The sequence below is a fragment of the Stegastes partitus genome, unplaced genomic scaffold, assembly GCF_000690725.1.
Source record: "Stegastes partitus isolate 25-593 unplaced genomic scaffold, Stegastes_partitus-1.0.2 Scaffold1392, whole genome shotgun sequence".
Classification (NCBI taxonomy): Eukaryota; Metazoa; Chordata; class Actinopteri; family Pomacentridae; genus Stegastes; species Stegastes partitus.
The window spans coordinates 50,631-73,210 of NW_007579123.1; the positions used below are offsets into that span (position 1 = coordinate 50,631).

Here is a 22,580-nt window from a genome sequence, read left to right on the forward strand (position 1 = left end):
ACCCTGGACAGGTCGCCAGTCTATCACAGGGCTACACTTAGAGACAGACAACCAAGCGCACTCACATTCACAGCTACGGACAATTTAGAATCACCAATTAACCTCAACATGTTTTTGGACCATGTGGGAGGAAGCTGGAGGACCCGGAGAGAACCCATGCTGCTCAGGGAGAACATGCAAACTCCACCCAGAAAGATCGTCAACTGGCGACCTTCTTGCTGCGAGGCAGCAGTGCTCACCAACTGCTCCACCTTGTCACAGTCTAAAGTCTGCAAATCACCGTCTGGATTAGCCAGAGCTGTTTTGTACACAAATGCTGAGAAAATTAAAATGGAACTCTTTGGTCACAGTCACCAAAGGTATGGCTGGAGGGGGAAAGAAAAGAAGAACAGAATAGAGTCAGAACACTTTGCCAACCATTAAACATGAGGATGGAAATAGTCTGCTTCTTGGTTGTGTGGCAGCCAGTGCCACAGGAAATACTTAATGGAGGAATTCTACTGAATAACAGAAAATTCTGGATATCAATGTCATGCAATCAGTGAAGAAAGTGAAACTGAAAAGAGGTTTCGATGTGAGGACAATGATACAAAACAGACTTAAAATAAAATAATATGTTGATATATAAGTAATATAAAATCCAAAGCATCAGCAAGCTGTGATATCTGTGCTGTGTGACTTTGTTAGTAAATGTACAGTGTGCTGGCCTGGTAGAGTTGCCCTCTTCCACTGGTACTGTTTAACTAGAATAATTTTAATGACAATAACAACGGATTAACATTTGCAGAAAGCAAGTAAGCTTGCTTGCTTCAGGGATCGTGTCAGAAAGAATTTCTGCATAAGTCCAGTGTTCCAACTATGTCGGAATCATTTGACTGTGATAGTTGATTACTTAGATCGTGGCAAGGTTGTTCCTTACTTGTTTCTGTCTAATCATTTCAGACAGGTAGGTGATTAAACAGTGTATAAATCAGTGAAGTTAATTAGTAATTTGCAGGTCTTTCTCAGTGGCCAGACTCAAGGTTATACTGCAAGTGAATTTTAATATGACCAATTAATGGCAATGGTTTGTCTTTTTTTTGTTTGTTTGTTTTTCTTTTGTTTGCATTAGTTATTTTGCTTTGCACTAAACCCATAACAATAGCGAGAAATCCAGTAAATATTCTGAGAGCTCACCTGAAATGAACTGTAAAATACAGTTACAGTAGCTATCTTGGATTCCAGTGCAAATGCTGGATGCTAATCTTTTATGCAACATTATGAGGAAAAATCCTGAATTTGTAATAACCTGCTCCCCCTGAACCACTGCCACTCTGAGGCTTGGAATCAATATTTGTTAACTAATATGACCTCTTTGAATTTCTGCATGTGTCTGCATTTATTCATGCTTGTGCTCGTGTGTGTGCGTGTGTGCGTGTACTCATACACACTCGTGGGTGTGTTTGTGTTTCTGTAATGAATATCAGTTAGTGGTGGTAACCTTTTCCTCCCTGCTCTGAATTTGTGAATAGAATATTATTGATTACTGTTCAACAGACACAGTCTGATGAGAATAAAAATGTTCTCAAACTGTCTGTCTCTTTCTTAAACAATCTCCTTGCCCCTAATTTTTATGCATCCTGTCAGAATTTCGTAGCTCAGTGACTACAATGTTATTGTTCCTGCATCATTTCAATATGTACATGCTTGTCATTGAGTGGATATAGTTGAACGAGCCACAGTGACGAGTAGAACGGTCAAAACCTGCATCTTTAAAATAGACACGGCGGTGAAAATAACTTGAGCCATCTACTGTGTGACATATAATGCATGTGTGTCTCTTTCTCTCTAGACTTGTGATGTACCTGGAGAGAGACCTGCGCAAAGCCACTCCTCTCAGAGAGAATCCCAGCCAGTCAGGATACCTGTCTCAGTGTCTGGATTTACTGATTGTGTATCTGAGTAGCACTGCGCCAGGGATAATGGGTAAACACACTTCTGCATGAATATGCTTTCCGTTTGTTATTTTTTGCCTGAATGTTGAAATACATTCTAAAATCAGTAACTCAACATTGTCCATATTTCCTATCCAGAACTACATGTAATAGTTTTTTTTTTTTTTACTTCCCATTCTGCAAAACCATTTTTAGAGTTTCAGGTGATGAAGAAAACTTGTTTTTGTACATAGGAAATACAGATATTTGTATGGTTTAAGGACATTTTAACACTTTGCATTTCAATATAATCCAGCTTTATGAAAATTATACTGTTGTATTGTCCTAAGCAACCTAATTAACCCTCCTTTTCATTCCATCTCATCATGTGTCCCCTTGTCCTGTCTCCTCTCCTCTCCTCTCTCTAGAGGACGTCGTATGTGCCCTGAAGGGTGTGATTGGGAGGAGACACCCATCTACAGCTCAAAGTAAACAGCTTAAACACACCTTACCTACTGTGTCGGTGGTGCTGGAACTTCTTTCATCTCAGGTAACTTGGACCAAAATTATTTTTCTTCATTGTTTGAATTTTACATTTTAACAAGATTGTCTGCAACATATTCATAATTAGTCCTTTAAATTACCAGTGCTCATCTCTATTGCTACACAGCTTTCTTCATGTGTTTTGCAAGTCAATTATTTAATTATACTTATTTTTAATCACTCCTATTGACGCCTGGATGAGTGGACCTGTTAAAAAATATATACAGTACTTTGCACTAGTGTTTTAGGCAATGGGTAAGCCATAGGTAAACACCACATAGTTAAATCTATTTACTGCAAACCATTCGGATGTGTTTGCACAGCCATTGAGACAAACATATGATGTGAGTGACTCTATGTTTCCTCACAGGTCTTCAGATCTCAAATTGTAACCGAAGAGTTTCTGACGCATATTGGGTTGCTGCTGGTAAGTGTTCTGTATCTGGTCATGTTTCGACTTTTTATGTCTCTTCAGCAGAGTGGTTGTTTCACAGACTGAAGGCAAAAACTAGGATGTACAAGGGCAAGTTTGAACCATTAAGACATTTAGGATAGCATTCCAGACTGTAAGTATTTAGACTGCTTTTAGTTTTTAGGCTCTTTGGTTTAGCACAGTCAATCAGGAATAAAACAGTGGATACAACATTAAATAGGTTTACACAATATACAAAACATTGTGTGTGAGAGTCATTTTAACACATGAAGCACTAAATGTAAAGGTGTGAATGTAATTGGATAGATTTATTTTATTTTTTTTTAAATCATCATATTTAACATTTTGTTTGACACTCTGTAACGCCTCTGCTGATGCCCTCCAAGGCTTTTACTGTAGCCACCACATGTTTTTCACTGATCATCAAGACTTGTGGTCCTCAGTTTTCAGGTCATTTGCCTTTGTGTTTCTTTGCGCCTGCTTTTCAAACTACCTGCTTTTTTGGCAAACCAACTACATTGGATATCTCAGCTTTTTGCTTGTTTTAAACCTCAATATTACCTTCTTCACTTGCATGGTCACTTCTTTACTGCACATATTGACTGAAGATTCACCTCAATCTAAATGGCAACTCTCAGTCAACTCTGAGACAGGTGTGAACTCTTTGGTTTATTGTCTAACAGTTAAATGACACACAGCTGCCCACCAAACATTTAGCTGCCAAGTGTCTAATTACTTTGGAACTCCTGCAGTTTGTATACTGAGACATTGCACTTTAATGTAGTATTGAATATTTTATTAAAGACTGAATGTGCTGAAACGTGTCCAAATACTTGAAGTCTGGACTGTAACAGCATGTAGTTATGAGTATGTCAAAAAAATAAAGAGCCTTCTATAGTTGTGTTATTTCTTTTCAAACATGTAATTTCTACCATTTCTGTCTCTGTCAGAACTACATTACCTCTGTAGAGTCAAATGAAACAAATCTGTCCAGTGCTGTGGGTGAGTTGTTTTATAGTGACTACAATGTTCACATATATTCAATCATTATCTACTTATTCTACTACTATAGTATTCATTTTTATGTATTCACTATTTATGTGATTAGCATTGTGTCCCTCTTCTATACACTTGCTTTACCTTCATGTTTGTCGTTAATCTTCCTGTTATTTGATTCCTAAATGCAAGTCTTAATCCTGCTTCAGGTGCTAAATACAGTTGTACAGTTTATTTCCTTAATTTACCAAGTTATACTTAATGGCACCTCTGTATTTTTAAAAGCTGTGGCACTCAGTTACAATCATTTCAGCATATAAAGTTTAGCTGTGAAATCTGCACTTTAACTCCCAAGTCACCTTTGACTCATAAGGAAACAGTATGAATATGTGGGAGGAAGAGACAACCCTGACAGGTGTTGCACTGAATTACAAATGCATGTGTACAAGGCGAGGTGCAGAGTGCAGCCACTGTTCATTTATCTGAAGCAACTGAGACGCTCAATGCCTTGCTCAAAGGCCATGATATCTGCCATGCTGCAGTGGGAATTCACAACTAGAATACATCACCGTTGGCACAGGGGATTTTGGTTTCTGGTCAGCTGGTAGGGCATCCTGTGCTTTTATCGGGGACATGACTCAGTAGTGCTGAATATTATTTCATTCTCCATTAGGTGCAGCAATATGTGAAGAGTTGATTAGAACAACTTTGTCCATTGTGGAAGTCCTGAGTCAGCACCATGCTCTCATCACTCCATATCAGAGTGCTGTAAGTATATGTGGAAGCTTCACTGCACTGCTTGAGTGTCTGTCTGGTTGCCTGTCTGTCTGCCGGGCTGCTTGGCAATCTGCTATAAGTTTACTGAAGCAATATAGGACAGGTATCTTGTGATATTCAGCAAATGGTAGTAGATTACATCTGATGTGACTTTGGAGACAGCCTGTCATCATCCTAGTATTCTGTTGTGCCTCTGCAACTGACACTTTTTTTTTTTAACACAGATTTTTTTTTTCTCTTTTCTTAAGTGTCTTCTTAAATAAGTACAGCCTTTTGTCGATTCCATATAGTGGCCCCCTGCTCGTATATTCAGTGTGTGTCTTCCAGTCTACTAAACTTGTCCATTAGTGATCAGAGGACGGAGGGTCAACTTGTGGGCTATTAGGCAAGACACTAATCAACTATTGAACCAACTGAGCCTCATCGGATCTGTGTGTGTTTTTGTGCGTGTGCCTGTGTGAATGTGCACGGGATGGGACGATGAGATTGTGTTTAATGACTATTGACGTGTGGAAGTGGAGAGCAGCAGGAAGCAGACAGGATGGAGGGAGAGAAAAGGAAAGAGATGAGGAATAGAAGAAAGCAGCAAAGAGGAGGCTTGCTGCTACTGATAGTCAATAACACAGGAAGACACTTTAATTACCAGCAGCCAGCTCAGATTAACTTTTATTGCCCACTGGACAAGGACACCCACTCATGTTTGAGCTAGTTTACGTCTCTGAATCCTTGTCACAGTTTGAGTAAAGTTTTGTCAGTAAGTTTTGTTGCCACAGCAAACAGAAGCCACTTTGTCACTTAGGGAATATGTTAAATTTACGGTTCTGCTATGTAAATATTACTTGCATAAACCAAGCAGTGACAGGAATTCACTAAATGTCCGGATTGAGTTAATACTGCAAATCATTTAAGTGTGATGAGGAAAAACATTTAAAACACATGTTATTGGTCTTTAACAATCTGAGCAGCTATAAACAAATGCAATTTCAGAATCAAAATCAGAATCAGAAATATGTTCTGGGTCCCTGAGGGGAAATTGGTTACGTTACAGTTGCTCGCATTCAAAATCTTTCAAATTTAAGCTGTAGAAAAACTATAAGATAAAAATATGTTGGTCCTGTGAGAATAAAATTACCATAGACTATTACTTAATTAATTATTACTTAAGAGTATTTGCATTGATTTTAAAGGAATGTGCATGAAATTCATGTTTAGTTACAATTGTAGAGATAATAAAAAATGTTCTTTATTTCACCACTGGACAATAGACAGAGGGATACCTAGGTAAAAGAGCCGAGACAGAAAATGGGGACAAGAAAGGATTTCAGAAATTGGAGGGACATGCTACCCATAGCTCTGAGTTCACAGAGAATGCACCAAACCAAACACACACACACACACACACACACACACACACACACACTCAGTCTCAGTCTTTTGATGGCTGTGATATTAATACACAGACCATTAAGTGGTGGACAACATCCTTTGTAGTTTTCCTTCTCAGGCTTTCAATGTAATGACCTCACACACACTCACTCAGCATTAGTTTTGTTTCTATGGTAATATTAGTAATCATGCAAATTCATGCAATACAGATTCGTGCCTAAATAAGGGCTCTGACAGTTGCGAAAGTACGTGTTCGTGTGTGTCCGTGTTTGATCAAAGAAATCATTCAACAGTGCATTTCCATAGTAATTTGATCCTGTGTGACAGTGGTCTGCGTGGTTGATGCCCACAGAATTAATATACTGCACCGTCTCCTATTCAGTTTAATCTAAAAATATATCCTGTTTGCAGATTTGGTGTATATTAACATTTTTTTTAGAGGAAGCACTGAAATTATGTCTATTGATACACTTTTTTCTCATAAATAAGCGAACCTAGGACAGCAGTGAACTATTGAACCAATATTTATACGCTCAAGCCCTCAGCACATTGGCAAGCTAATTTTCCACTGTTCTGACCTGAGCTGTTTCATGCTTATGACTTTATCTTCAGCTGAACTTATGTAACACCAAACCATAATTGATTCTGCCAGATTCTGTTATTGCTTTACTGGAGAAGACAGTCAGCTTCGTACAGGGTATTGTGATCAAGGAACAGCACAATATGGCATGTATAAAGTTTTTTGTTTTTTGTTTTTTCTGACTGTTAATGTCTCTTGAAGGTTGTGGATGCCATCCTACCTCCTCTGACAAGACTGGCTTTCAGCAGAAATGGTAAGAGTGGTGGGTCATTTTTTAAGAGAATGAGACAGAGAAGATGTGGGCTAGAGAAGCTAATGTCAGAGTGATGGAGGAGGGAGTGAGGACGAAATGGCAAACGAGAAAAGTGGAACAGCAGGTTTGGAAGTATTGAAGCATCCTCAGAACAGAAAGCTGGGAGCATTTGTTGGCTGTTACACCCCATTTCTTTTCACCTCATTTCCCATTTGTTATCAAACATGGACAAAAATGCCAAAAAGTAATCTGAGAAGAAGGTAGGTGGGTACGTGTATAGATAGACAGATAGATAGAAAAATGTATAAATCGACAGGGTGAGGAAAGGTGTGAAGTGAAAAGATATCACAAAGAAGAAGCACAATAGTGAGCTGGAGCAGCTAACCTTGAATGTTTAAGGTTGTGAAAATCTCTGCATTAATAAAATTGCAGTGTCTAGTGGAAAGTGCTAGCACAATAATTCACTGCAGTGTTTTGATTTGAACCTTCAGTGAGTCATTCTGGTTTTGTCTGTATGGGTCTCCACATGAGAAGTCAGTCGTCAGCGTAAAATTATGTTCTTTTTTTTACCAATACTGTTGTGTTTTCCTGCCATAATGTTGCACTTTGTTAGTTTAAAAACAGCTTAAATCCTCCACTGATCCTTTTGATATTTCATCATCCATTTATGTGCTATATAGTATATATAGCCATCAGCCAGAGCGTTACAACCACCAACAGGTGACCTTTATACAGTAATATTGATCATGTTGTTACAATGCAGTATTGTGGTAGGAAATCTTGGGTCCTGTCATTCATGTGGATGTTACTCTGACATATAGCAGCCATCTGAACATACCAATCACACCCTCTTATTGCAACAGCACTCCCTAATGGCAGGACAGTGCCTCTTGCCACACTGCAAAAACTGCCTCGAGGAGCATGACCAAAAGCCCAAGGTGTTGATCTTCCCTTTAAAACTCCCCAAGGTCCCAAGATACTTAAAATTCTGTGGGATTAACTTCCTTGACCCACAGAAGTCCTACTCTACAACCCAAAGGACTTAAAAGACCTGCTGCCAGTCTCCTAATCTGTATTGCAAAGTATTAGGCAGGTGGTTTTAATATTGTGGCTGAATGATGTATAATATAATGATATTAGTGTGATATTAAACTATCTTAGTCATGGTGTTGGTATGATTTGTGATGTTTATTTTGATGTGGTTGTTTCTGTTTATTTTAATTGTCTTACAAGGAGCCAGCAAAAGTAACAGTCAGTATTGTCTAGACACTGATCCTTTCAAAACATGTCACTGAGCATCTTTTCATTTACTCTAAAATTCTGTCACTCCGTAAATGAAGCAAAATTCTTAATGCATATTATTATCCGCTTGGAACCAAAAAGTCATTTATGGAAGGAAAACATCATGTGTGTTTTCTCAGCTTCTCATCCCAGATCCTATCCTCTTCTCTGTCGATGTGTTTGTGCTACAGTGGAGTGGTCCGTGTTTGTTTTGAGGGTCCTGTCTGAACTGAGTCTGGTCCTGCTGGTTGAAGATGGTGATGACACTGAAGAAAATGAGGAAAGGATGGAAGAAAAGAGAGGAGGGATGACAGAAAGAATAGAAGACAAAAGCTCCCGGAGTCAGATTTTATCTCTCTTCACTAAATCTCTGCTTTTAAGGTTGGTCTCACTATCAGTAGTAGTATCAGTCTGAAAGTGTCTCTGGATTCCACAGAAAATTGCTATTGGCTCTTTGAATAGCATTTTTTTTCTTATCAATGCAACATATTCGAAACAATCACACCCTACTACAGTTTCAATGAATGTCAAACTGATTCCTGCCGACTGATTTTTGTCAGTGGTTGAGTTATCATTTATGTTTCCTAATAATAAAACATTTATTTTGATTCCCTTTCACAACCAAGACCATGTTTCATGAAGTGTGACCCAGTCCTTGGCTTATGCAGATGCCTTTTGGGTAAATACTAGCTTTACACTGAAATTCTAACTAAACCAGCTTGAGTACTGTTGCTGCAAGGCAAAAATACATTAAAGAGGACCTTCTTTTATTCTGGGACTCCACTAGAGTAGTTTCGCTTGATTCACAGTTCAAGAAAATGTTTTACTGGCCCTTTATACAGCCCCTCAGTTCATCCACTGTCTGAAACAAGCAGGGGGGCATGAAATGCCTGTAATTCTACTCAAGAGTGATATCTACATATATTTACCAATAAATCCATAGTTTGACTTTGTGGGCATGTTGTGCCTGGAGCAGAGAACCATATAAAGAAATCCACGACGAGCTGACGTTGGCTTAGCATGAAAGTAGAAACAACTTCTGGAAACTTAGCATTCAAACAAGTCTGAGCCTGAGCTTTTTTTCTCACAGGAATTACTTTTACATACATTTATCTCATTATTTACTACTTTGGGCGCGTTTGATATAAACGTCCAACATTGTAACATGATATATATGAAGCTCTCATAATATGATGGGATTTTTTACACAGTTGTCAGTCCGGTTAAGGTATCTGCACATTAATTCAAGTATTAGTGATATAGTAAGGATTTGTTAATTTCAAAATCCTTCTTTAAAATATATTTTGTGTTTTGCAACATGCTTCTATAGATACAGTTAACTGACAGGCATCTGTTTATGAGTGTTTGCATCCAATGACAGAGCAGAGAAAGATGAGTGTATTTTGCAGAAGTTTGCGTCACTGCAGAATAACAAGAATACAAAATAGATGCTGATATTTGGGATGTGAATTTCTCACTTTTCCTTCACATCCATCATGTGGATATATGCAGTTTCTTCCAATACCATTAATATTTTCATCCTCTTTTTAAAAATGTTCTTCGCTTGCATGGTTGCTTCATGTGTTACCTCTTGTTCACTTTTTTTTCTTCAAATTCTCTCCCCTCTGCTCCTCATCTCACATTTCCTTATCTCTCCTTCTCCTATTATAACCCTGGTTCTCCCCTCCCCCTCTTCTCCACCCTTCTCTCCAGATCTGTTCTAGTTTACACTCTGTTACTAATGATCAGAACAGTGCATTAATTATTAACACTACGAAAGCCAAGTGTTATACTCAGACATGTTTATGTCTAGGTATGAGTCTCTTCTTCGAGCAGCAGAGCCGATCCCACTCCATGCACTGAAACTGCTGGTATCGATGACTGAACACAACACTCAGATGTGCAGGTACTGTATCTGTAATCATTCACTAACAATTACACAGAGATACTATTTAAGCATCAAAATACCAAAATGTATCATAATAGAAAGATCATCAATATAACATAGTGTACTGAAGCGTAGAGAAAATTCTTGCTATACCTTTTTTGCATATTTTTGCATGAGCAGTACATTTGTTAAGTGGAGATACTCATGAATCCAATATTGTGATTCTTTATCCAAGACTAAGATTTGGTGGTACTGAAGTGTTTTGCAGTCCTTGCAGGTGCAGATTCAAATACACACAGGCACATTTTAGGCACGCTGTGTGTAATGTTTTAATGCCAAGGCCAGTGATTCCCAGTTCAGCATTGCAAATCATTCATAGCCAAGCACACACACTCACATGGATAAATGTGCACTCACAAACGCACACACCAGCATAAACGTGCGAACAAACACACTCACACTTAGGAGCAGTGATTTATTTGCCCACTATAGCATACAGATATTCACAAATGATCATTTGGTTGTAGATGTAGCTGATGCACATCCTGAGCTAATAGCAACACCAGCACAGCTGCACTACTGCCGGTGATCTGTATTCAACAAGAACCTCTTCACCCCTCTTAAAGCTGCTGTTTTCCACATTAGTAATCTGTTTAGTGACAGACATAAGGTGCTGTATCAGCTGAGATGTGTACAGACTTGACATATTGTGCTGATATATCTCAGCATAATAGCTACTCCTGAAGAGCTTTGCTTAAAAATATATTGCTGCTTCTTTAAATATATGACACTAAGACAAAATTATTGCTAGTGTTAAAGCAAGATTCACTACTGCATAATGTGGAAGTAATTCACTATTCAGGATTTGGAAAACATCTCATGAGAAAGCAGTCATCTGACACCAAAATAAAAATGGGTAATGATGTGTTGCTGTTGCACAGAAAATCTGCTGATTCCCTGACTCACCTGTGTGCGTGCGTGTATGGTTTCTACGTTTGTGTGCTCATGTGTGCGTGTTGGTGTTAGTGTGTTTCATAGATGTGATCTGACAGCAGCTGTCAGTAAGTCTTGATTCTCTGGTCATCTGTCTTCTCTTTTCAGCTGTTGACAGAGATAGAAAGTGAGGGTGAAACAAGAGGCAGCAGAGGGAGTGGATGGCGGGGTGAAAGGAAGGATAGAAAGAGATTAAGAAGGACAGATTGGGAAGAAAGTAACACTGGGAAAGAAAGAAAATGTTGATAAAGGGTGGAAGGCAAAGGATAGACGGGATGAAGAGTTAATGGATGAGGGACAATGAAAAGATTTGCACCACCTTCTCCCTCAGAAGAAAATGAGTTTTAAAAAAAATGTGAGAAGAAACCTTGGTGCAATGTCGCAGACTTCATTCACTAAATGATGGAATCAGGAGCCTTATTTTCCAAACTTAGCTGTAAAAATTTTTGATATTTGTGGATTACAAAGTGGTCATAGACATGGAAATGTACATCCTCAAGTATTCTATTTCTCATCTGTAGTTCTATGTTTAATCTTTAAATGTGAAGTATTAATTTACAACAACCATGATTAACCTTCTGTTTTGTCCTTCCTTAATTTCTTTGCCTGCTTCTATCCACTTATTTTATCTACTTCAGCAATAATAACTCAATAAATCTCTTATCACTAGTATCCCACTCTCCTTCCATCTCCAGCCATCCCTTCCCTCCCCGTTCCCACAGTTTAAAGTTCGTCCTTATAGCTGAATATGCCCCTACTTCTCTTATCAGCAATATTACCCCCTCTCGTCTTCATCCTTCTCTTCCTCCATTTCTCCTCATCCCCCTCTTTCCTTGACACAAGTAGAGTGACGTGAACTTTTCAAATTGGTGTCAGCACTCTTCTCTCTACATCTGTTTTTCTCTCACTCTTTTCCTCTGACATTATTAACAACATTTTACATTTTTTTTCTCTCTGTCTCCCTCGCTCTTTTTCTCTCACCATCTCTAATTTATTAACATTAGTCCACATTTCTCTCTTTCTGTGCCCTCTCTCCACAACTTTCCCTCCATCACTGCGGTTATACAATCAGAAATTAAATTGCCTGGGTCTTGGTTAGATAAGTGTGGCTATGAAGCCAGCCGAGCGGTAATTAGATGGTAAATTGGGGACATTAACGTTGGAAAGGCAGCCTGCTGTCTCTCTCTGCATTATCACAGTCCAGACACACCTTCAAACAACTACATTTACAATGACCTTTAGCCAAAGAACCTAATACTGTGTGGTTATATGTGTATTTGCCCATGTATGTTCAGTGTCCTTAAACATCTGTATTCTAGATATATGCGGATGTGCCATAGCCTTTTCCCACTTATCATCCAAATATGAGGCAGCATCTCTTAGTTTAACTAGATTTGTATTGGCATTGTATTAGAATCTATGCATTTTTTTGTTGTTGTTTTCTTTTATTATGACCTTGATATAAACTCAATCGTGTAACCTACATCTCTCTTATCCAAAGAAAACTGGATTCGTAACCCGTTTAGACTACAGTGATCATTTTAACATACGAAAAAGCCGTAACTGCAAGTAGCAGCTCATTTTACTACTCTGCTGTGAATAAATGCCTTAAAAAATTAAAAATAGAGATTTTATTATCTTTTCATTGTAAATAGCAAGGTTCACATGGCATTTTCAAAGTCATCTAGATTCAATTTTACTTTTTTTTAAGCTTTACTGAGCATTGTGGCTGACAGCTACAACAGAATATATGACAAAAAAGAGAGCAGGTCCGTCTAATTTGGTGGTTGCCCATTATGTGACAGTTACTGTGTTCTCTACAGTGAAGCTGATTCTGTTGTATACCTGTGTGTTTGATGTGTGACTGATGCAGTGAAGGTTGTCTCTTCTGTGTTTGTTCCATTACATGTAGTCTATTGTGTTCTGGTTTGTTCAGTGTCTGGTGTTGTGCACTGTGTCTATTGATATATGGCTGGTAGTTTAAAGGTGGTCCAGTTTATCATGTTGTGCTGGCCTGGCCTGTCCTCTCATCCTCTCAGCCTGTCACCTCCCTAATAGGAGACCATCCATCACATCTACAAACAAACACAATCACAGACACATACACACTCACACCAACACATTTATTAAAAGGCTTAACATGGGGTACACAGCTAAATATGAAATACTCCTTCATGGCAAAATTCTCAGTTACTACAAAGATATAATTGCCATCCACAACTTTGTTTCTACGAACAACCTGCACCTATAGACAGTGAGTGTTCTCAGTATAGAGGATGGAGCATGAGCTACTTTCTAAAAAAAATAACATGGCTTTAATTTCTGTGAAAGTTTTACTTCAGTGGTGCTGATAATGGCATCTGGCCAACTCCACCAACTATTGCACAACAGAGATGATGAAGATGTGAATTAATCAGTGTGCTCCAGTCCGTTTTGCACTCTGGAAATTTGCTGTCCTGGAACTGAGAAGCACCTGTCTCAGCTGCATTCAGCTGCTGAAAGATAAAACAATAAAACCCTGTTTTTAATACACAACAGCATTTAATTTAAAATGTCACATTCATCAGAGATCAGATGAGACTAGCAAGTGTTCAAGTCTACAGATTTCCCAAAATACGCAAGAATTCTATTCAACAATTTAACCATTATGGGTTCTAGTATTACCAACTAAAACCAAGAAATTCAAAATGTTAGATACATGAGGCCTAAATGGACCAAAACACTGGCTTGCTCCAATAAGTCCCAGTTTATATAGCAGATGAGAGAATATGCTCTCAGCATACATGAATAGTATTGCACATATATGGTAAGCATAATCAGCTGACACAAGAAAAAAAAACTAATTATATGTCTGTAGGAACACAGAATATCAGGTAGGAAATTTACACTGTAAAAAAGGTAAAACTCTCTAAAAGAGTGGCTTAAGATGACTATTTGGTGTTTTTTTTGCTGATCAAATGCATTTCTACCTGTGCGTCTGACTTTCATTAAATTAAAAAAAAAATTTCCCTATTCATACACCATCGTCTTTAGATGGTTCTAGGAGCATCACATGAACTAAAGTTCTGTGGCTGTTCAGTCCTGAAAAAATACCTCTGTGATAGGGAGGAACAGTGTTTGCTGCTTAGAACTCTGTTAGACACTGCTGAATCAGCTTGCTTGAATAAAGGTTTCCATAGGTTGTCTGATGCCTGCTCAACAAGCTATAAATCATAGTTAGAGTGAAGACAGATTTTTAAATTAGTGGATAGGCTTTGTTACCTTTAGCGTATTAGCACCTGTCTGATTTAAACTGGCTTTGTTCCCATCATGGCCTGTATTGTTTCGTGCTTTCTAATGGTCACAGACACAAACACATAAACAAGATGTGTGTGCATACATGGAGACACTCTAACCACACAGCAACCAAATCAAAACCTTAATCAGTAAGTACACAGAATGTCATTGCTATAGTCACCCTTCCCTCTCCCTCCCTCCCTCTTCTCCTCAGTCCCTTAGCTTGTCTTCTAGTTTTTCAATGTGGATTTATCCACATTACTTATTTCTTTCCCCTCTCTACTTCCCCCTTTCATTCATTTGTTCCTCCACCCCTCTGTCTTCTCTGCCCAAATCTTCTCCCCTCTCCTCTAATCTCCTCTTTGCCAAATGTAATCTTCTCTTACCTCATCTTCTCTTTAGCGCTCATCACCTCTCTCTTGTCCTTCCCTCTCCTCTCTCACCTCCTCTCACTTCATCTGTTCTCATCACTTCTCCTCTTTCAGTCTTTTTTTTCCCCTCCCCACTTCCACTGTTGCCAGACAGGAGTTGTTGTAGCAGAACTCCAATGTTAATGAAGATGAAACAGCCCAGTGTGTCTGCATGTGTGTGCAAACTCCATGTGTGAAGAATGTGATGAATACATTAAATTAATTCCTCACCCTCATTTTTCTACCGCTGCTTCATTGTGTATTTTCTCTCTCCTTTTCAGGTTGATCAAACATAGTGGGGTCCTACCAATAGTCTTTCAGCTCATTATGGTAAGAAACCAAACTCAATTAGTTTTCATTGAGCCAGTCAGTAAATCAGTCGGTCGGTCAGTCAGTCAAATATTAAATAGACTTACAATCAGCTCATCAAATCCACTTATCACAATTTGCATTATTTTATGTCATTTCCTTGTTTTATTACAGCTCAGTTATACTCTTTCTCCTTGCTTCTCTTTCCTCTTTCACTCGCTCCATCTAACCCTGATAGATGTATTTATGTAAATTAGTCTGAGTGGTGGTGACCTATTAGAGGGCTGGTGTAATTGACTGGCAGGTCAGCAGTAAAGAGGAGAAGGGGTTAATAGAGTGGGAATATGGACTCCACTATTAAGAGCTTGCACACAGACACGCAGCACTTGTCAGTTATCAGTGAGGCATAACAACGTTTCCAGTAAACAATTTATTTCACCTGACCCTTTTTGCATACACACAATCTAACGCACCCACTAACACAGTACAGACTGTTTTCAGCAAATCAGAACACTTGTGCTGCAGCAAACAATTTTCACTTTATATACACACACACACATTTGCACTCACACATACGCACTTAATAATCAGTGTTCTGCATGGCTGCCTGTCCAGCCCCGACTAGCTGATGCAGAATGTTAAACACTGTTATCCAACAGCCTGATTAACTTGTCTCCTGATTGTTTACTCCTGTCTAAACCGGTCATGTCTGGATCCATTACTGCCGTCTATGTTGCTCACATATGGATTGATTTATGTTGCCTGAAACTCTCTGATCTGGATTGATTGCACCTGTCGCTGGTGATCACACTTGTCATGGAGAAACTCACCTAATTGTATTTGTCTAGATGATGAAGTAGTTCTGCTTCAGACATGAAAGGACCTCAGCATGCTGGCTGGACCAGGGTTCTTAACTGGTTGGTTGCTGTGCCTGAGGAGGCAGAATACTGTTCAGAGTGGGTTGCTTGCAGAAAAACGTGTTTACAAACTCTGCCTGACTGATACTATACATAGTGTAGATGCACCACTTAAAGAAGTTGAATTTTCTGAGTTAAGGTGCAAGTTGAACTTTGGTTGGTCATTGGTCATTGCCAGGTTTATGCTTTCATTGATGTATACTAGTCTTTTAATGGATTATTAGTCCATAAAGATCAAAACAGATTAGCTTTGTCATTTGTTGTTACTGACAGGCAGGTTGTCCTAGGCGCGAACTGATGTCATTGTCTTCAGCCTCAGGCAACGGCACATGATGAGTACCAGCCAGGCTTATCAGCCCGTACCCAGATCAGACTGATGTGCACAGACCCCGCAGGCAGAGCTGATGTATCTCAGAGAGGATCAAATAGTGAAATGGGGGCAGGAGGGGGAAGGAGAAGTGATTTACTATAGGAGGAAGGAGAAAAGATTTGTAAGGAGGAGGAAATGGAATAGAAAGAGTGCAGGGAAGAACAGTATAGTTAAAATCATTGTATTACCACAACTGCATCATCCTCTATTGTAAAGAAATTATTTATTCTTTTGCCCAAAAATTATTTGAGCAAAACAATTTTTACAGAATTGTAAATATTGTCCTTCTCAGATTGAAGATGTCATGTCAGTTTGCTATATTCTTGTGCTTCTGTCAGTAAAAAAAAAATGCCTTGAAAAGCACTGACAGCTGTGTCCATAAAACAGTGAAAAGTCCAGTCCATGCTGTCGAACAATAGATTCACTGATAAGCACTAATAAGAAATGCCATAAGCCTGCATCCAATAAACTGGAGACCTACTAAACAGCTAACCAGTGATTTTTCACAACAAAATATAATTTTGTCAAGAAAAATATGACTAAAGATCCATGCTATTTGGGCTGATTGGCAGATTTGTGTTTAGTGTGCCCCATGATGTACTAGTATAGCTGATCTCATGTGCCGACTTGCTAACAGTTTCACAGATGTGTCTTTAATGGCAGCATGTGGGAGATACTGTTGTCTGGGCTGCAGTAACATGGGCGGCCCCTGATTCTGTCACACTGTGTCCACCTCTCCTAATGCATCCCTGCTGACAGCATCCAAGATGTAGCACTGAGCTGAAAGTCTTAAAGCATTAAGGCCAATGTTACACTTTTTGTGTCCACTACGGTCTGCGTGAAAGGAATTTCACCATCTCACCAAGACCCGCTGAGTCTGCCCAACACCTCTGCATGCAACACATCATTATGCCCACGGAGCAACTATGCTACAAGAGCAGTCTGTTCCATACATCCTACTTGCATGTACGTAACAGAGTTCTCCCACTGGACTTTAAGCGGACTTCACACTAGTATATTGGCAACAACTATGTTTCCATAATGTCCGCAGCTGTCCATGTGTGCATCTGAAAGGGAGTATAGCCAAGGTTTAAAGGCCAGTTCATGCTTTCTGCATCCAGGTGTTCTCAAGAAAGGGTACATGTGATGTTAATTTCATCGTCCACCTAAGTCCATGAGAGTCTGCGTGTTGTTTTAATGGAGAGGCGGTGTGAAGAAATTCTCCTTTACCCACACCTTTACAATTTTTAATTTAAAGAGTTGAACAGAAGGTGCGTTGATTTGTACATACATTCCAATGACAGTGTCCAAACTCAGTTGGAATTCTCCAGAAACCCTGTGCCATATTGATCCACCATGCCAAGCACACCTCAGATATAATCACATTGATATGATGCTAGACTCGAATCTGTATCCAGCTGCCTATATCCTGTAAAAAGCATAAAGTCACAGCCAGCCTCCCAGAAACATCCATGGTAGCTAGATGCGTTTTTCTGTGTTCAACGCACGAGGTTATGAGTCTCTGTATAGCAGTCTGATGTGTACTATATTTACGCAGGTTACTCAGTACAAATATTGTAAAAATATTCAAAAAGAAAGAAAAGCATGAACAGTTCAAACAGACCAACAATGGGAACTGTACCAGTTCGAGGTTTGTGTGCAATTATATGTTTTTAATACATTTAATATGTTGACAGAGGTCATGTTATAAAAAATAAAAAATAAAAATCCAAAGCTATCATCAGTAATGATGTGTTTGTGTTTTTATACCAAGTCAATAATTCTGACTGATGCTCCACAAGGGCACGCATGCACACGCACACGCGCGCGCGCACACACACACACACACACACACACACACACACAGTGCTAGTTTTTGTGTTGTTTTTAAATACATGATAAAAGTCAAGGATAACTGTGCATTGATTAATAAGTCCTCTGCGTTGTCTATCTCAAGTCATCACATGTTATTCTATCTTTTTTTCAAGAACAACAGTCGTAATGTCACCAATGGGATGGTCCAGAATGCAGTTGTGTTGCTGTGTAATCTTAGTGGAGACACAGTCCTGGATCAGCATCCGCTATATCAGCAAGGTACAGTATGTCTGCGTACTTAATGGATGGACAGAGGGAAGAAACAACTTTGTTCTGATTTAAAACATTCTTCCATGCTTGTCTTTCTTGTGTTTTGCTTTCTCTTAAACTGGTACGATTAGTGAGTGAGGTAAGTGAGTCCTAGAGGCCTGTCTGTCATTGACCCTCCTGTACTACTGCACATTGTGCTGGTATCAGGTGTCTCCTCTGCTTGCATTAGTTATTGTAATGTTACTTGTTGACATCTTTTCTAGCCCTCCCCGCTGCAACCTAATGCTTATTCAGGTCAGCACCCTTGACTATGTGTCTGCGTGTGCCTGAGGCAGAGGTTTTGCTTTTTGTCCTTCGGCTATGGTGAAACTTAATAATATTAAAATTTCCTGTCAATTGCAAGTGAGTCCAGTGAATCCCCAGGGAGGAGTCAAATTTATGTAGTGTAGTCTTTGAGAATGAGAAAAATTTTACGAGTTAATTTAGACCCATTACAGCACTGCAGAGTTAGTTTAGGATTAAGACTTTAATTAGAGGGAAGGAACAGTAACACACAAAGCCTGGGCATGTATGGATGCAGCCTAAATGTAACATTACAGAATGAAGGCAGTAAATTAACAATGCTTGCTGCTGTTTCTGTGTGTGTGTGTGAGATGTGTGCATATGCAAATGTTTGGGACACACAGTTCAACAGTGTAAATGCAACTCTCAGCTGCAATGAAAACACAACACAATAATACTTGCTCTCTCGGATTTCTATTTACGGACTCTGTTCATTTCGCTCTTTCTCTCCCTCTCTTTTGCCCATCATTTTGTGTCTCTTTCTATCCATCCTTTCCTCTGTACACTCCTATCTACTATCAACCCCTCCTCTCCCTCTATTTCTATTGGGTCAGCAGTGCGGCAGTTCAGTAGTCAGCATCATTATCATCCAATCAGCTCTCTTCTCAACAAAAAACTGTCAACCCAGCACTAATACTGGCCTGACAATTAACGCTATCTCCACTCCTCTCTTCCGTTCTTTCCTACTCTGTCTCTTTTACTTTGTTTTTCTCCTCGCATCCCTCCTTCTTGTCTCCTATCATCCACTTTTCCAGTCTGCTCAGGTCCCATCTTGCACCCTCATCTCCTTTCCTTCCTCGTTGCTGTTCCCAATTTTACCCTGTTCCCTGTCCTCTATTTTGGGCTCCTCTTCAGTCTTCTCTTCTCCTCTTTCTCCCTTGTTTTCATTGTGGTTCGCTCCAGATCAATGTGGCGATGGCAAGAAGGAAGGGAGAGGGAGAGAACGAGAGTAGAGGCAAAGGGAGGAAGCGTGTATAATTGGCTTTTTAAGGTGTGACAGAGAGAGGAGGGGAAGGGTGGTGTGTGAATCTGTACGCGTGTGTCTGTTTGTGTGTGAGTGTGTATGTGTGTGTGGGGAGGCGAAGAAATAGACAGTGAAGAAGAGCAAAATAGGGAGGTGGGTTTTTTTGTGCTTATGTGAATGTATTTGTGCTTATGTGTAAAACAGAGAGATGTGTGTGCATGTGTGGATGCAGCAGTGTAAGTGTGTGTGTGTGCGTGCAGGAGAGAGAGGAGATGAGGTTTATAATTGGGCAGATTTGCCTCCGACTGAGATAATACCCCCTGGGGAATGAAGACAGAGCTAGTAGAGAGAGAGACAGAAAAAGGGAGGAAGAAAAGAACAACAAAAAGAAAATGAAGATGGCAAAAAAAAAAGCATGAGAGAGAAGAGAGAGGGCGGATGATAGAGCCAGAAAAGCAAAATAGGAGGCTAAAAGGGTAGCGGAGAGGTGACAGAGGAAAGAATGGGATGTACAGAGGGAGAATCTGGTGGATTCGGAACTGAGACAGAGAGAAGGAAAGTGATGATAAAGTAGAAAATGGAGGTTAAAATGAGTGACAGATTGTGAGAGAGAGGTTAGAGGGAAAGAATAAGTGGATGCAATTTCTAAACAAAGTTCTTATTTTCTATGATCATGGATAGCACAGTTTTAATTTCAGAACATGTAGCAGACTGATGGAGAAAGTCTAGGTTGTAGTCTGATTATATAAGGACATGAGGTCCAGGGCTTCTCTACTAAGGGTACAGCTGAGACCCATTTTATAGGAAAACTGACAAGCAGACTGTGTGATTTAATAAGGAAATGGACACATCTCGAACATGTACAGCATCTGAAATTTAGCCCGGCAATTCAGAAGTGTTCACTCCCTGATCGACCTCTCAGTTTGGTCCTGAGCTGAGGTGCTGACAAGGTGTTTGTTAATTAAAGTACAGTTGTCCTTTAATTAATAAAAGAAATCTGCAGGGGCTTTGTGTGTCTTCAGAATCCTTGAAGGTCTTTGAGGTTCCTCTTCAGGTTTAATCCGTCACCAATTCTTGTTCTGTCTCTTGACCTTCCATAAGAAACTCACAGGAGTTTTTCAGGTAATTGCTTCTGTGCCGCTGTTATCTAGTTTCTGTGGAATTTGCATCTATAAATTGCCATTTGAAATTGCTTTCTGGTGATTTCCCCAAACAGTGTCTAAACAAATTCTATTATGGTTCTTTCACACTGTGTCCATATGTGTCCAATCAATAATAATACCCTCTAGCATAATTTATACCACCAAGATCTGTCTTCCATATTAATGTTTTCATATTAACCAACACCCAAGAGGTCTCTGGACTGACAGTTTTGCATAATGGAAATCGATAGAACACTTTTGACAGTAAGTGTAAGATGTTTTGCAGTGTGTCTTAAGTTAGCATTGCATCTCTGGATACCAGTGAAAAAATATTGATTTATAAACATTTGTAAAATTAAGCATTTTGTTTTACAAAGAGCATCCCAGTGTGAATAATCAATTATAACATGCCACACATTAACAGTTATGACAATATGTGTCAGTGTCGTGGTCTTTTCCCTTACCTTGAACCTGACCACAATCTTGACCTAACTATAGTTTCTTTAGTTCATTTAACTCAATACAGTCAGACCTTAACTTTAAGAAGAGAGATCAGAGGAGGAGAATTGGGAAGGTTTTATGGGATATTTTGGAAACACACAACTGTTATTGTCCAAGTGTATTTTTGGTACATATTTTTTAAGCAGATTGCAATCTTTTGGCAACGTTTTTGAGGCTAGCTGTGTGGTTGTGCTCCTGTAGAGGCTGTAGTGGCTATGGGATGGAACCAAAAATTGTACACAATCATGGGCTTTATCTGGCTGGGGACTGATGGGCTTTTAAAATCTTATCAACATGGAAAATCATTTACATTTAGATATTCAGCAAGTATATAAAAAAATACTTAGATGCCACATAGATTTATGTTAACATGGCAATATAACATGAACTTGAACTGAATAAAACATTGTCTATTTGTCATATGTAATCAGTTCAGTAGAGGTTTCTGCAGAAAACTTTCCTTCTTTGCTTATAGTAGTGCTCTGAGCCTTCCATTCTGTTGATTCCCAGTAGAACTAATTTTACAGTGGTTTATAAATAGAAAATACTGCAAAGCATTGTAGAAAGTCTATTTTTAACCTAGATAAAGTCAAGAATGCCAAAATAAGACAGAGCGCAATGATTTTCACTCATAAATTATTCACTTGGCCTTAAATTGAACAAGTAATATTTGTTCATGTGTGACATTTTTAAATGTACTCTTTAGCATAGCCTGAATGAATTTCGAGCTGCTGCCCCCTGAGTACACTTATTTACATCTCCACCTCACAAGGAAACACATCTCTGTCTGTTGGTCAAAGCAGTACTCCTTTCTCATTTCTCACAAAAACACAGAGCTTGGAGTTCTGCCGAACCCATGAACATATTAAACTGAGATATGGAAAAGAAACCCACAGTATGTGTGTGTATGTTCGTATGCTTGTGTACAACCTTTCAAGCAGTAATGTCTGCCAGTCAGAAGTCATAAGATGTTGCACGTGTTCAACCACACTTGCTATTTTGCTTCCGTTCCATCAATGGAAGAGCTATTGTCACAGCTGCTGACGGTCTTTAAATTATTTTTAATGGAACTTTATAGATATGTGGACTTAGTGCATTGCCAACATGCTTCTGTCTCCACACTCGCAGTAGTTTGTACACTTTAATTTAGGAAGTGGTTTAGATCGTAGACTTCAAAGCAACCAGTTACTTTTCTTTGTAGTTAAGAAATGTGCAAAGTTT

At 39.1% G+C, this 22,580-nt stretch overlaps 1 protein-coding gene across 1 annotated transcript in view; it reads left to right on the plus strand.

Moving 5' to 3' along the window:
* ulk4 (unc-51 like kinase 4) overlaps positions 1 to 22,580 on the plus strand; it is an 88,001-nt gene that overhangs the window by 40,804 nt on the left and 24,617 nt on the right. The window contains exons 23-32 of the mRNA XM_008299201.1: positions 1,832 to 1,965; positions 2,342 to 2,463; positions 2,827 to 2,883; positions 3,840 to 3,891; positions 4,559 to 4,653; positions 6,830 to 6,881; positions 8,354 to 8,543; positions 9,976 to 10,068; positions 15,011 to 15,059; positions 18,314 to 18,419. Coding sequence (XP_008297423.1) covers positions 1,832 to 1,965; positions 2,342 to 2,463; positions 2,827 to 2,883; positions 3,840 to 3,891; positions 4,559 to 4,653; positions 6,830 to 6,881; positions 8,354 to 8,543; positions 9,976 to 10,068; positions 15,011 to 15,059; positions 18,314 to 18,419 — 950 coding nt within the window. The remainder of the gene's footprint in view (positions 1 to 1,831; positions 1,966 to 2,341; positions 2,464 to 2,826; positions 2,884 to 3,839; positions 3,892 to 4,558; positions 4,654 to 6,829; positions 6,882 to 8,353; positions 8,544 to 9,975; positions 10,069 to 15,010; positions 15,060 to 18,313; positions 18,420 to 22,580) is intronic.